The following is a 15,657-nucleotide window of genomic DNA, read 5'->3' as shown; positions in this document are numbered from 1 at the left end:
GCAAACTCAACACCTCTCTTTACCCCGAGAACATCATCCCCATGTTTTTCATCGGCAGGGACTGGGAAATTGGTCAGAATTGAAGGAAGGATAGATGGTGCTAAAAACAGGTACATTCTTGAGGGAAACCTGTTTCAGTCTTCCAGAGATTTGAGACTTTGACAGAGGTTCACCTTTCAGCAGGACAATGACCCTAAGCATACTGCTAAAGCAACACTTGAGTGGTTTAAGGGGAAACATTTAAATGTCTTGGAATGGCCTAGTCAAAGCCCAGACCTCAATCCAATTGAGAATCTGTGGTATGACTTAAATATTGCTGAACACCAGCAGAACCCATCCAATTTGAAGGAGCTGGAGCATGTTTGCCTTGAAGAATGGGCAAAAATCCCAGTGGCTAAATGTGCCAAGAGACATACTCCAAGAGACATACTCCAAGAGACTTGCAGCTGTAATTGCTGCAAAAGGTGGCTCTGCAAAGTATTGACTTTTGGGAGGTGAATAGTTATGCACGGTCAAGTTTTCTTTTTGTCTTATTTCTTGTTTGTTTCACCCCCCAAAATATGTTGCATCTTCAAAAAATCAATTTCAATTCCAGGTTGTAAGGCCACAAAATAGGAAAAATGCCAAGGGGGGTGAATACTTTCACAAGCCACTGCATATTGTCTGCTCCAAAAAATTGGGAAATGTATATTATTTTACACTAATACAATTGCTCAAATAAAAAGATTTTGTTGAACAATTAATACTTTTTTTTCTCAAAAGTAAATATTATTGATACCCCTGTTTTCAATACCTCACTTTACGAGGATAACAGCACTGAGACGTTTTCTAAAATGTTTTATAAGTTGGGGAACACATTGAGAGGGATCTTAGACTAATCCTCCATGCAGGATCTTTCCAGATCCTTGATATCCTTTGTCTGTGCTTATGGACTGCACTCTTCAATTCAAACCACAGGTTTTCAATTCATTTCAATTCCGGAGACTGAGATGACATTGCAAAATGTTTATTTTGGCCAATTAACAATTTCTTTGTCAAATCAAATCAAATTGTATTTGTCACATACACATATTTAGCAGATGCTATTGCGGGTGAAGCGAAATGCTTGTGCTCCTAGCTCCAACAGTGCAGTAGTATCTAACAATTTACAAAAATATGCAAATCTGAAAGTAAAAGAATGGAATAAAGAAATACATAATTGTGGATATTGATGTGTGCTTGTGGTTATTGTCTTGCTGGAAGATCCACTTGTGTCCACGTTTCAGCCTCCTGACAGAGGAAACCAGGTTTTTGGCTAAAATGTCCTGGTACGTGGTAGAGTTCAGGATGCTGTTGACCTTAACATGGGCCCCAGGTCCAGTAGAAGCAAAAATATCCCCATAACATCAAAGATCCACCACAATATTTTACAGTAGGTATGGGGTTATTTTCTGCTCATGAGTTCTCATTTCAACGCCAAACCCACCACTGGTGTGCGTGGCCAAAGAGCTCTATTTTCATGTCATCTGACCAAAGCACCAATTCCAATCCAAGTGCCAATGCTGTTCAGCAAACTCCAAACATTTACATTTATTGGATTACATGGAAATTGAGCTTTTTGGCCACACACACCAGTGGAAAAAGGCTCAGTGTAGTAATCCTCGCAAGGTGAGGTATTGAAAGGTATTGACTTCTCAAACCCCAAACCCCACCCTGTTCTGTTTCGTAATCGTTTCCCGGAAATCTCGCGATGTTACGCCTCTGGGTTTAGAAGCTCTGGAATAATACTCACAAAAAAAACATCATGACGTCATATCTTGCGCGGACGCACGAGTCCTGCGTTTTTAATCACACGTGTTTCAAAATGTCTGCCGTCTGTGTTGTTGTGTGCTGAACAGTTCATTTACTTTTGAGCACCAATCGTTGTTTTTTTTTAAAATTATTCTGACTAGTTCAAATCGTTGAACAAATTATAAAAAGTGCTGCAACTAATCACAATGGCTCAAAGAAAGAAGAAGCTAACTAAGAAAAAGAGACAGACTGGCCACCGGGAGCCTGACGAGTCGGATGGTGGAGATTTCGAAGTTGCTTCTAAAATTAGGGACGATGAATCTGTAAGAACCATTAGTTTTTCTGTTATTGTAACTAGGTAAACTATTTGCTGTTGTCATTTTAGCAAACGTATGTAAATCTACTTGCTATGAATTTACTTAGCTAGTTGATAACCCTTAGCTAGCTAACATGCTAAGTTGGCAACTAGCGATGGATGTCAACTTGTGTGCGGGGTTTGCCTGTTTGGCTTTGCGTTCGGCCTAGAATTGATTTATCGCCAATTGCATTAACCACATTAATAAAGCTAGAAACCTAATTGAAACAATACAAAAGCGTTCTCCCCACCCCTGTTTCGCTAAAAAGTTAAGGATTGAGAAATGTAAACTCAAATTCGTATACGTATCTATGGATGCAAGGATAGATCATCCATAATATCACCGTTTTGAGGCTATACCGTGTTTGTTTACGTTTTTTACGATAATTGGAGTAAAACAAGATTATATTTTGGGTTCTGAATAGGGTATGACAGTTGAAGTAACTTAATGAGGTGTTCCTAAGTTATATTCTGCAAGAATAAATGGGTATATATTGGAGCGTGAAGTGTATCCGGGTCTCTGGTAAAAGGCAAAACCTCTATGCATCACGCCAACGCACTTGGTGGATATTGTAATGTGACTAATATATCTAGCCTGCTCCGAACGGGAACGCACGTCCACATTCTTTTAAGTCCTTTCACATGTCCGCCCATGTGTTCCGATGGCCTGACACCAATGTAGCGAGCGGGAAAGCAAACCCGGTCTCTGGTGTAAAAGGCAAATGTGTGTATATATATATATATATAGGGAGGATTGCTACTAAGTTCAAAATATATATAGCAACTACGGATTCTAGCTTTTAAAGTCACGCTAGAATTGAATTTGAGTGTTAAATTATTGAGTTTAACAATTTCCATAATGACAATGTCATGGTATTTCATGCAATTAATGTGTTTTTCAGCCTGGAAGAAAGTTACCCCGGTTCCCTGGTGCTTCGTCAGAGTGTCTGTCTGATGTTGAACCAGACACCCGGGAGCTGGTCAGAGCTCAGAACAAGAAGAAAAAGAAGTCTGGGGGCTTCCAGTCCATGGGTGAGAAATTTGAGTTCGCTTATCTGAAGCCTGTTTTGTAAGACACTTACAGATGTTATACAACAAGTGTGTCAAACTCATACCATGGAGGGCCTTGGTTTTTCATTTCAGTTAAGACCTAGACACCAGGTGAGGGGAGTTTCTTACTAATTAGTGACCTTAACCCCCGAGTCTATTGACGCACCCCATCAAAATCTGCCAGTTTAAGCAAGAGATATTAGTCCCAATACACTGCAACCACCTGTGGCAGCCTTCCGCATCTAAGGTTGAAGATGGCCAAGCCACAGCTGTGCTTGTCAGAGCATGAGACATCCCAAAAATCTGTCTTATGAAAATGGCTGTACCGTAGTATGACCGCTCTATGGAAAGATGACGCTCTCACGAACACTGGTGGTCTCTGTTTTGCTCTACGACCCCCACAAGGGACTCATCTGAAGGTACATTTTGCCTACTTAAAAAAAGAGGTTAAATATGCATATATTTTTTAAACGCTGTACCAGTCAACAGTTTGGACACACCTAGTCATTCCAGGATTTTTCTTTATTTTTACTATTTTCCTACATTATAGAATAGTAGTGAAGACATCAAAACTACATTTGTGGAATTTCTTTCCTTCTTAACGCGTTTGAGCCAATCAGTTTTGTTGTGACAAGGTAGGGGTGGTATACAGAAGATAGCCCTATTTGGTAGAAGACCAAGTCCATATTATGGCAAGAACAGCTCAAATAAGCAAAGAGAAACGACAGTCCGTTACTTTAAGACACAAAGGTCAGTCAATCCAGAACATTTCAAGAACTATGAAAGTTTCTTCAAGTGCACAAAAACCATCAAGGGCTATGATCAAACTGTCTCTCATGAGGACCGCCACGGGAAAGGAAGACCCAGAGTTACCTTTGCTGCAGAGGATAAGTACATTAGATTTACCAGCCACAGAATTTGCAGCCCAAAGAAATGCTTCACAGAGTTCAAGTCACAGACACACATCTCAACATCAACCGTTCAGAGGAGATTGCGTGAATCGGTCTTCATGGTCAAATTGCTGCAAAGAAACCTCAACTAAAGGACACCAATAATAAGAAGAGACTTGCTTGGGCCAAGAAACATGAGCAATGAACATTAGACCGGTGGAAATCTCCTTTTGGTCTGATGAGTCCAAATTTGAGATTTTTGGTTCCGACCGCCATGTCTTTGTGAGACGCAGAGTAGGTGAACAGATGATCTCCGCATGTGTGGTTCCCACCATGAAGCATGGAGGAGGTGTGATGGTGTGGGGGTGCTTTGCTGGTGACTGTGTCAGTGATTTATTTAGAATTCAAGGCACACTTAACCAGCATGGCTGTCACAGCATTCAGCAGCAATACGCCATCCCACCGGGTTTGCGCGTAGTGGGACTATCAATTGTTTTTCTAACAGGACAATGACCCAACACACCTCCAGGCTGTGTAAGGGCTATTTGACAAATAAGGAGAATGATGGAGTGCTGCATCAGATGACCTGGCCTCCACAGTCACCCGACCTCAACCCAATTGGGATGGTTTGGGATAAGTTGAACCGCAGAGTGAAGGAAAAGCAGCCAGCAAATGAACAGCATATGTGGGAACTCCTTCAAGACTGTTGGAAAAGCATTCCAGGTGAAGCTGGTTCAGAGAATGCCAAGTGTGCAAGCCTGTCATCAAGGCAAAGGATGGCTACTTGGGGGAGAAAAAAAAATACAGTGGGGAGAACAAGTATTTGATACACTGCCGATTTTGCAAGTTTTCCTACTTACAAAGCATGTAGAGGTCTGTAATTTTTATCATAGGTACACTTCAACTGTGAGACGGAATCTAAAACAAAAACCCAGAAAATCACATTGTATGATTTTTAAGTAATTAATTTGCATTAATTTGAAGTGTACCTATGATAAAAATTACAGACCTCTACATGCTTTGTAAGTAGGAAACACTGCCGATTTTGCAGGTTATCAAATACTTGTTCTCCCCACTGTATATATATTTTGATTTAACAACACTTTTTTGCTTACCACATGATGTGTTATTTCATAGTTTTGATGTCTTCACTATTATTCTACAATGTGGGAAATAGTAAAAATAAAGAAAAACCCTTGAATCAGTATGTGTCCAAACTTTTGACTACTGTACAGTGGGGCAAAAAAGTATTTAGTCAGCCACCAATTGTGCAAGTTCTCGCACTTAAAAAGATGAGGCCTGTAATTTTCATCATAGGTACACTTCAACTATGACAGACAAAATGAGGGGGGGAAAAATCCAGAAAATCACATTGTAGGATTTTTAATGAATTTATTTGCAAATTATGGTGGAAAATAAGTATTTGGTCACCTACAAACAAGCAAGATTTCTGTCTCTCACAGACCTGTAACTTCTTCTTTAAGAGGCTCCTCTGTCCTCCACTCGTTACCTGTATTAATGACATCTGTTTGAACTTGTTATCAGTATAAAAGACACCTGTCCACAACCTCAAACAGTCACACTCCAAATTCCACTATGGCCAAGACCAAAGAACTGGCTTGGCCATAGTGGACCAGAAACAAAATTGTAGACCTGCACCAGGCTGGGAAGACTGAATCTGCAATAGGTAAGCAGCTTGGTTTGAAGAAATCAACTGTGGGAGCAATTATTAGGAAATGGAAGACATACAAGACCACTGATAATCTCCCTCGATCTGGGGCTCGACGCAAGATCTCACCCCGTGGGGTCAAAATGATTACAAGAACGGTGAGCAAAAATCCCAGAACCACACGGGGGGACCTAGTGAATGACCTGCAGAGAGCTGGGACCCAAGTAACAAAGCCTACCATCATTAACACACTACGCCACCAGGGACTTAAATCCTGCAGTGCCAGACGTGTCCCCCTGTTTAAGCCAGTATATGTCCAGGCCCGTCTGAAGTTTGCTAGAGAGCATTTGGATGATCCAGAAGAAGATTGGGAGAATGTCATATGGTCAGATGAAACCAAAATATAACTTTTTGGTAAACTCAACTCGTCCTGTTTGGAGGACAAAGAATGCTGAGTTGCATCCAAAGAACACCATACCTACTGTGAAGCATGGGGTGGAAACAGCATGCTTTGGGGCTGTTTTTCTGCAAATGGACCAGGACGACTGATCCGTGTAAAGGAAAGAATGAATGGAGCCATGTATCGTGAGATTTTGAGTGAAAACCTCCTTCCATCAGCAAGGGCATTGAAGATTAAACGTGGCTGGGTCTTTCAGCATGACAATGATCCCAAACACACTGCCCGGGCAACAAAGGAGTGGCTTCGTAAGAAGCATTTCAAGGTCCTGGAGTGGCCTAGCCAGTCTCCAGATCTCAACCCCATAGAAAACCTTTGGAGGGAGTTGGAAGTCTGTGTTGCCCAGCAACCTACCCAAAACATGACTGCTCTAGAGGAGATCTGCATGGAGGAATGGGCCAAAATACCAGCAACAGTGTGTGAACCTTGTGAAGACTTACAGAAAATGTTTGACCTCAGTCATTGCCAACAAAGGGTATATAACAAAGTATTGAGAAACTTTTGTTGTTGACCAAATACTTATTTTCCACCATAATTTGCAAATAAATTCATAAAAAATCCTACAATGTGATTTTCAGGATTTTTTTTCTTCTCATTTTGTCAAAGTTGAAGTGTACCTATGATGAAAATGACAGGCCTCTCATCTTTTTAAGTGGGAGAAGTTGCACAATTGGTGGCTGACTAAATACTTTTTTCCCCCACTGTATATATTTCCTGAGCTTTCTTTTATCTCCTAGATATAGGATACACATCAAAACCTTAATCCTTATGATAAATATTTTCACTGTTTTTTGCCATTTATGAATTTTGATATTCAATGCGTTTCTTAGGGATTTGTTACTAAAAGCCACATTTTAATGTTTTATCAACAATTTAAAAAATGTGATTTTTTTGGGGGGGTAGTTAGAGGTCCTACAATTCACGATCAAATAGCTAAATGATCCATGGTATGACCCAACCCCAACATCTTAGACTCTAGAGAATGAATTAATCAATCAACTACAAGGGAGGAGCGAAAACCCGCATACACTCGGAGCTCCATGCAATGAGTTTGACGTGTTATACAGCAATGTGTCCTGAGTATGTCGTAACAGCCATCTTTTGTTATTTGCAGGTCTCAGTTACCCAGTTTTTAAAGGAGTCATGAAGAAGGGCTACAAAGTCCCTACTCCAATCCAGAGGAAGGTATGCCAGTGCCCTTGGATCCTTTCACTTTCACTAATATATCAGGTTGATTGTTTACGATACCTCTCTCCCTCTCAGACTATCCCAGTGATTCTAGATGGCAAGGACATGGTTGCCATGGCAAGGACAGGCAGCGGGAAGACTGCTGCGTTCTTGGTGCCCATGTTTGAGAAGCTGAAGGTTCCTCAGGCCCAGACGGGGGCCAGGGCTCTAATTTTGACCCCCACCAGAGAGTTGGCGCTACAAACCATGAAGTTCACCAAAGAGGTCAGGATAGGTGTTTCATAGTCAATTTGTCATCATCACCTTACCCGGGATAGTATGTTGTATTGGTCAGTAACAGCAAATAGTAAATGTATTCCCTTTATTTTATTTCAGTTGGGAAAATTCACCGGCCTTAAAACAGCTTTGATCCTTGGTGGAGACAGGTATTAAGTACATCTTCACTCTTGTTGTGTTGAAATTTATTGTCCTTATAAGCATCAACTGAACACTGAACAAGGCCACCAGGGGGTTTTCTCAAAGCATGTGCAGACCAGCTGGAAATTGTGTTCAGACATTTTCAATCTATCCTTGTCCCAGTCTGTAATCCCAACATGTTTCAAGCTGACCACCATTGTTCTGTTCCCCAATAACTCCAAGGTAACCTGCCTAAATGACTATCGCCCCGTAGCACACATCTGAAATTAGGAAGTGGTTTGAAAGGCTGGACATGACACCGTCATCTCAGACACCCTAGACCCACTCCAATTTGCATATCGCCCCAACATATCCACCACACATGACACAATCTCAGTTGCACTTCACACTGCCCTCTCCCACCTGGACAAGAGGGAAAATAACTATGTGAGAATGCTGTTCATGTTCCTAGACCGTCATTGAAAATAAGAATTTGTTCTTAACTGACTTGCCTAGTTAAATAAAGGTAAAATAGACTACAGCTCAGTGTTCAACGCCATAGTCTCCTCCAAGCTAGGGACCCTGGGACTGAACCTCCGCAACTGGATTCTGGTCTTCCTTACGGGCCGGCCCCAGGTGGTGAGGGTAGGCAACAACGCCTCGCCACGCTGACCCTTAACATGGCTCCCTGCCATCCAGGACCTCGATATCAGGCGGTGTCAGAGGAAGGCCTGAAAAATTGCCAAAGATTTCAGCCCCCCAAGCCATAGACTTTTCACTCAGCTACTGTCCGGCAAACGGTACCGGAGCATCGGCTCTCAGAACACAAGGTTCCGAGACAGTTTATACCCCCAAGCCAGAAGACTGTTAAATAGCCAGACTGCTAAATAGTCAATTAATGGTGCCAAAATTATCTGCACTGACCCTACACACACTCACTAGACTATATTTACAAACCATGTACACACTCACATACACTTCATATGCGCGCGCACACACACACACTTACTCATTATTTGCTGCTTCTACTCTGTTCTTTATTTTACTCATATTATCTTTCCTGATGTCTAGTCACTTTACCCTGCCTTCATGTACATATCAACCTCAAATACCTTATTATTATCTATCCTGATGTCTAGTCACTTTACCCTGCCTTCATGTACATATCAACCTCAAATACCTTATTATTATCTATCCTGATGCCTAGTCACTTTACCCTGCCTTCATGTACATATCAACCTCAAATACCTTATTATTATCTATCCTGATGCCTAGTCACTTTACCCTGCCTTCATGTACATATCAACCTCAAATACCTCGTACTCCTACACATTGATCTAGTACTCCCTGTATATAGCTCCGTTGTCTATTTCATTTTATTCCTCGTGTTACCATTTTATTTTTTAAACTGCATTGTTGGAAATGGCTCGTAAGCAAGTATTTCAAGGTTAAGGTCTACACCAGTTGTATTCGGGGGATGCGAAAAATAAAATGTGAGATGAACCTCTTGTTTCTTTTCAGAATGGATGATCAGTTTGCTGCGCTTCATGAGAACCCAGATATGTACGTGAACTATGGCCTTCACAATGTACTGCTGTAATTTGCCATAATGCAATTTTAAACTATAAAAAGCTTATGTTTTGTTCTCTGCTGTAGATTTGAGTTATGTCTTCTGCCTTCAGAATTATCGGTACCCCAGGTCGTCTGATGCACGTTGTCATGGAGATGAACTTGAAGCTACAGAGCGTGGAGTACGTTGTGTTTGACGAGGCGGACAGGCTGTTTGAGATGGGCTTTGCTGACCAGCTCCAGGAGATCATCCGGAGGCTCCCAGACAACAGACAGACACTGCTGTTCTCTGCCACCCTGCCCAAACTACTGGTTGAGTTTGCTAGAGCCGGTAAGCCCACCCGCATCCTCTGCCTTCTTTTGCAGCCTTTTCATAATAAGTTGTGTACGAGGCAAGATCAGTCATGCTCTAATAGGGGTGTGTTTTGTGCAGGGTTGACGGAGCCAGTGCTGATTCGTCTGGACGTGGACTCCAAGCTGAGTGAGCTGCTGAAGGTAAAGCTAAAGGACTCGCTAAAACACACATTCAAAAAATGTGCGCCCAGTTTGAATCCGACATGTGAAACCTGTGATTGATTAATTTACATCATATAAAAGTAGCATAACATTGCATTTTCTCCTCTCCCAGCTGTCGTTCTTCCACCTGAGGATGGATGATAAGCCGGCTCTGCTGCTCCACCTGCTGAGGAACGTGGCGAAGCCACAGGAGCAGACGGTGGTATTTGTTGCCACCAAACACCATGTCGAGTACCTCAAAGAGGTGAGACCCCAGTGAATAAAAGGGTAAACTAATGGGTAAGGTTTGGTTGTCCTCAGCCTTGTATTTTGAAACACGTTTTGACTCTAACTCTGTGTTACCCTATGCTTAGCTGCTGTCCTCTGAGGGCGTGGAGTGTGCCTACATCTACAGTGCCCTGGACCAGACTGCCAGGAAGATCAACATTGGTAAATTTGTCCACCGCAAGGCCATGGTGTTGATTGTGACAGACGTGGCTGCTCGCGGTATAGACATCCCCCTACTGGACAACGTCATCAACTACAACTTCCCCTCCAAGGCCAAGCTCTTCCTGCACAGAGTCGGTGGGTAACGCAAACAGTTTGTGGTCAACATGATGTTTTAGGCTATCTTGACTTGTCATTTATATACGTGAAAGGCCAGTGACAACCACCTGAATCAATGAAATATAGTGTCTTCCTCACCATTGACTGTTGGCTCATCTCTGCCTTTTCAACCCCAGGTCGAGTGGCACGCGCAGGCCGCGGTGGAGCAGCCTATAGCCTCGTGTGTACAGATGAGATACCTTTTGTCTATGACCTCCATCTCTTCCTGGGGAGACCCCTTCAGCTGGCTACACCTGACCACCAACAAGGTACCAGCACTGGGCAACAACATGTCATACACAGTGTGAGGGAATGGAACCATTACTAATCCATTCAGTTCTCTTGTCACACTTGTTTTCTATCATGGATACTCAATTAATTCTCTTGCTTACTCCCACATATTTTTCTCTGTCCCTTCCTCTATCCCCTGCTTAATTTCCCTCCCTCCAGAGTCAGACGGTGTGTTTGGTCGTGTTCCCCAGAGCATCCTGGATGATGAGGAATCCCAGCTGGTCACGGCCCATGAGAACTCTCATGACCTGCAGAACCTGCGCCGCATAGCGGACAACGCCTACAAGCAGTACATCAAGTCCCGGCCCATGCCCTCGCCAGAGTCCTTTAAACGGGTCAAGAACACAGAGCTCCCCAGCATGGCTGTCCACCCACTGTTAGGTCAGTAGGATGACTGACCTGTGAACAGAATGGTCTTTCCAGTGCGCTGCAGATGGTCCATTATGTTGTGATATTAATAAATGAAGTTTCTGTCTCAGTGGATCCTCATCAGATTCAGGGTTCTCATGGAAATCCCACACAGACGCTTCCTTAATGTTGCGAAGATATTAACCCACATTTCCCTTCAGGGTCAGGCTTGGAGAAAATGGAACTGGAACGCCTTCAAATGGTGGACTGCATTAAGGGCTACAAGGCTAGAGCTGTGAGTTGGGCTTGAAAATGCGTATCGGACGCTATTCTCTGTAATGAATGAATAACCGCTAGTAATACTGTATTAAACAACCAAGGCACTTTTCCTCCAGACGATCTTTGAGATCAACTCGAACAGCAAGACCAATGCCAGCGTGGTGATGCGAGCCAAGCGCTCCAGGGACACACGGCTGGTGGATATGTTCACACAGAAGAAGGAGGTTCTGGCTGCAGAGGGCAGGTATCATGTTCCTGTCACTCCTCTGCCCTCCACTCACCACACAGCAGACCAGGAGGACAGTGAAGAGGAGGACTTTCAGGTTAGCGCTACTGAGTATCCATCTAGCATGTACGTGTTCCAATGCTAATCAACAGTGGCGCATAGCGCCACCACAGACAAAGTAGTATCATATGACTAGACCGGATGTCTCCCATGCTGTACTTCTGTAATTTGTCCACCAGGGTGTGTTCTCTGAGGTGGTGGGGGGGAAGAGGAGGAAGCCACAGGAGGATGGCGATATGGAGAGGCCAGACAGCAAGAAGACCAAACAGACTGGCCGCGATGAGGAGAACTACATCCCTTACAGACCCAAGGACTTCAACTCTGAGAGAGGGTATGGGAAATGCTGACTACACAGTCCACTCCACTTTACTGGCTTTAAACACAAGACCAAAATTGGCATTCTGTGAGTGTGGGCTTATAGTACAACAGAGCCATAGTGATATGACTCAGTGTTTGCTGTTTGCAGACTGAGCCTGGGAAAAGAGGGCACAACGTTTGAGCAGCAGGCTTCTACTGCTGTACTGGACCTGATGGGAGACGAAGGAGAAAGACTCAACCAGCACAAACACATGATGAAGTGGTAAGAGGGAACACCGCTACACACACACACACACACACACACACCCCTATCGACCTCACTTGACGTCTCCATCATCTCTCTGCAGGGATCGCAAGAGAAAGCGCTTCGTCAAAGAAACTGGAAAGGAGGCAGACCAGAAGAAGAAGAAGAGGACGGAGAGCGGACAGATGATCAACAACAAGAACAAGAAGAACTTGTATCTTTGTCATCTGACTGATCTTTACTGATGAAAGCTGTTAATAAGGTCTCTGAGGGGAATACCAACGCCCTCAGCTTATTGTGCATAAGTCCTCACTCTTAATTGTACCACTGCAATGTTATTAGGATGTTCCATCTCCTTGACCCTGTGTGTCTTAGCTATGAGGAGTGGAAGAAGAAGTACAAGGTGGACGACGGAGGGGGTGGAGATTCGGATGGAGAGACCGGAGGTGGAGGCAGAGGAAGGAGGGGTGGAGGAGGAGGTAAGAGTGCAATTCATCAGAGGGCTGTAGCTAGAGTTTGGATCATTTGTTTGTGATGAGTGACTAATGTCTTAAGTAAAGCTGAAATTGTTCAAGCACCTGTCTACGGGCTCTACTACCTAAGATCTATTCCAAAACACTCACAGCAATATCCAGTTTGATGTATTTTGGCCATGCTACTTGCAATCAGCATGTTAAAATAAATTATGAACAATTGAAATGTTGCCTAGGCCCTTCTCTTCCCTAACCCTGTCTCACTCCCTCTCTCTCTCTTCCAGGCCGAGGCCGGCCTGGCCGGGGCCGAGGTGGCCCATCCAGGGGCCCCAACTCCCAGCCCCTGGGGCCCCCTGGGCAGCAGAGGGATGGTGGCTCCCGGGGCCCGCGCTCGGAGCTGAAGACCCGGGACCAGATCCTGAAGCAGCGCAGGAAGACAGAGAAACAGAGGTTCCTGCAGAGTGGAGGCTTGAAGAAGCTCCGGGGCAAGGGCAAGCAGCGCCTCAACGACCAGAAGAAGTCTGGCTTTGGCCGTGGTGTCCACAAGAAGGGCAAGATGAAGAAGAGACTGTGAGGGGGCGAGGAGTAGATGAGGTGTGGAGGCTGTAGTGAGATATGGAAGGATTGGCGGAGAGGTGACAACGGGAAGAGACTGAGAGAGGGTGCGAGGAGTAGATGAGGTGTGGAGGCTGTAGTGAGATATGGAAGGATTGGCAGAGAGGTGACAACGGGTGGAGGCTTTTTTTTAAACCTCCATTAGAGGGTTATGGAGAAACTCCAATGGTGGATCTCAATAGCCTAAAGTTGCTTTCCTCTCATGACTCTTCTCCTCGGTCAGTGCAGATGTAGGAAGAGAGAAAAGCAGAGGAAGCCATTTTAGACTTGAGATGCACCCTAACCTAAAAGGTTCTTGCAGAGCTCCGTGTATGACACCGCAGTGTGGTGCCAAGATAAGATCCCCATCCGTGTCCACATATTTTATGTGCCTCTAGCCTTAATGCAGAGATTGTGCATGACGGGGCTAGAGCAAGCGAAACCTGTATTTTACAGATATATTTGCTTCATAACCTATCCAGATGGATTGCTCTCTTAATATGGTATTTGTTTGTGTATTAATTCAGAGCTAATACAAATGTGTTTGTTGTCATATGTGACTGTGTCATTCTTTCATTAGAAAGTCCTAGGAGGAACAGAAAAACCCATGACAGTAGATAATACAAAGCTGCCCAGTGAGTCGAACGTTGTCGACCACATTGTGCAAGAATAACCTTCTGCCATTCTTCACCACAAGGGGGCGGTAAAGCCTAGAGAGAAGTCTGCCAGCGGAACCACGGGTCACTACAAACATGTTGTCATTTCAGAGATCTGTATTCATTTGACCCAGCTGACAGCAGAGCAACCGGAGGGTGTTGAGAGATTTGACTCTGGGCCAAGAGTGTGGTGGAGATTGAGGTTCATTAGAATAGGGAGAATTGAGGGAACAGCAAAGAGCCACAAAACCAGTCTCGCCTCTAAATTGCCTCCCATCGCTCAGCAATAAGATAACTCTATTATTCTACGTACTAAACAGGACATATTTGGGAAAGGTCTTTGTAACAGAAGGAAAAGGAATGTACATGATCAAAATTCTTCGGCTCAGATTTTCAATAGCCTAGTAAAGTTGTTTAAAATGTTAACATTTTCATTAATATTACAAATTTATAGAGTAATGTTGAAAACTAAAGATATGTGTAAATATAATACTTTGACTACATATTTGTTTTTAAAAAATCCCTTTTTATGAACTCTTAACTATACAAAAAAGTTCATTTTATAAATGTAACATACTAAACCTTCATTAGATAAGTATGTTTTTGACAAATGTACGTGTTTATCAAACTGTTTTTGTTATAGCCAACACTGAATTTTGCATTCATCATCACATACAGTGCCTTGGGAAAGTATTCAGACCCCTTGACTTTTTCTACATTTTGTTACATTACAGCCTTAATCTAAAATGGATTAAGTAAAGCATGTTCCTTAGCAATCTACACACAATACCCCATAATGACAAAGCAAAAACAGGTTTTTAGACATTTTTGCGACTGTATTAAAAATGAACAGATACCTTATTTACGTAAGTATTCAGACCCTTTGCTGTAAGACTCCAAGTTGAGCTCAGATGCATCCTGTTTCCACTGATCATCTTTGAGATGTTTCTACAACTTGATAGGAGTCCACCTGTGGTAGATTCAATTGATTGGACATGCTTTGGAAAGGCACACGCCTGTCTATGTAAGGTCCAACAGTTGACTGCATGTCAGAGCAAAAAAACAGGCTATGAGGTCAACGGAATTGCCTGTAGAGCTACGAGACAGGATTGTGTCGAGGCACACATCTGGGGAAGGGTACCAATATATTTCTGCAGCATTGAATGTCCCAAAGAACACAGTGGCCTCCATCATTCTTAAATAGAAGTTTGGAACCACCAAGACTCTTCCTAGAGCTGGCCGCCCGGCCGAACTGAGCAATCGGGCGAGAAGGGCCTTGGTCGGGGAGGTGACCAAGATTTGAATCTTCCAGAAGGACAACCATCTCTGCAGCACTCCACCAATCAGGCCTTTATGGTAGAGTGACCAGACGGAAGCCACTTCTCAGTAGAAGCACATGACATGGCAGCCCGCCTGGAGTTTGTCAAAAGGCACCTAAATACTCTCAGACCATGAGAAACAAGATTCTCTGGTCTGATGAACCCAAGATTGAACTATTTGGCCTGAATGCCAAGCGTCACGTCTGGAAGAAACCTGGTAACATCCCTACGGTGAAGCATGGTGGTGGCAGCATCATGCTGTGGGGATGTTTTTCAGTGGCAGGGACTGGGAGACCAGTCAGTATTGAGGCAAAGATGAACGGAGGAAAGTACAGCGATCCTTGATGAAAACCTGCTCCAGAAAGCTCAGGAGTTCAGACTGGGGCGAAGGTTCAACTTCCAAC

The 15,657-nt window shown here is 43.6% G+C and overlaps 1 protein-coding gene across 1 annotated transcript; it reads left to right on the top strand.

Moving 5' to 3' along the window:
• The first annotated feature begins 1,815 nt into the window (after positions 1 to 1,815).
• Positions 1,816 to 13,833, top strand: LOC112230987 (DEAD (Asp-Glu-Ala-Asp) box polypeptide 54). Its single transcript, XM_024397449.2, has 19 exons — positions 1,816 to 2,093; positions 3,028 to 3,157; positions 7,306 to 7,376; positions 7,455 to 7,643; positions 7,755 to 7,804; positions 9,297 to 9,338; positions 9,458 to 9,675; positions 9,778 to 9,839; positions 9,973 to 10,104; positions 10,214 to 10,424; positions 10,583 to 10,714; positions 10,896 to 11,117; positions 11,306 to 11,379; positions 11,480 to 11,686; positions 11,829 to 11,980; positions 12,116 to 12,229; positions 12,315 to 12,425; positions 12,587 to 12,690; positions 12,969 to 13,833. Exons 1-19 carry the CDS (start codon positions 1,977 to 1,979, stop codon positions 13,256 to 13,258), a joined length of 2,628 nt encoding a protein of 875 aa, XP_024253217.1. The 5' UTR covers positions 1,816 to 1,976; the 3' UTR covers positions 13,259 to 13,833.
• Positions 13,834 to 15,657: the final 1,824 nt, after the last annotated feature.

This window comes from Oncorhynchus tshawytscha, linkage group LG33 (genome assembly GCF_018296145.1).
Source record: "Oncorhynchus tshawytscha isolate Ot180627B linkage group LG33, Otsh_v2.0, whole genome shotgun sequence".
In the NCBI taxonomy this organism is placed as follows: Eukaryota; Metazoa; Chordata; class Actinopteri; order Salmoniformes; family Salmonidae; genus Oncorhynchus; species Oncorhynchus tshawytscha.
Note: the sequence above shows the minus strand (reverse complement) of the source record. Positions and strands in the feature narration are given on the sequence as shown.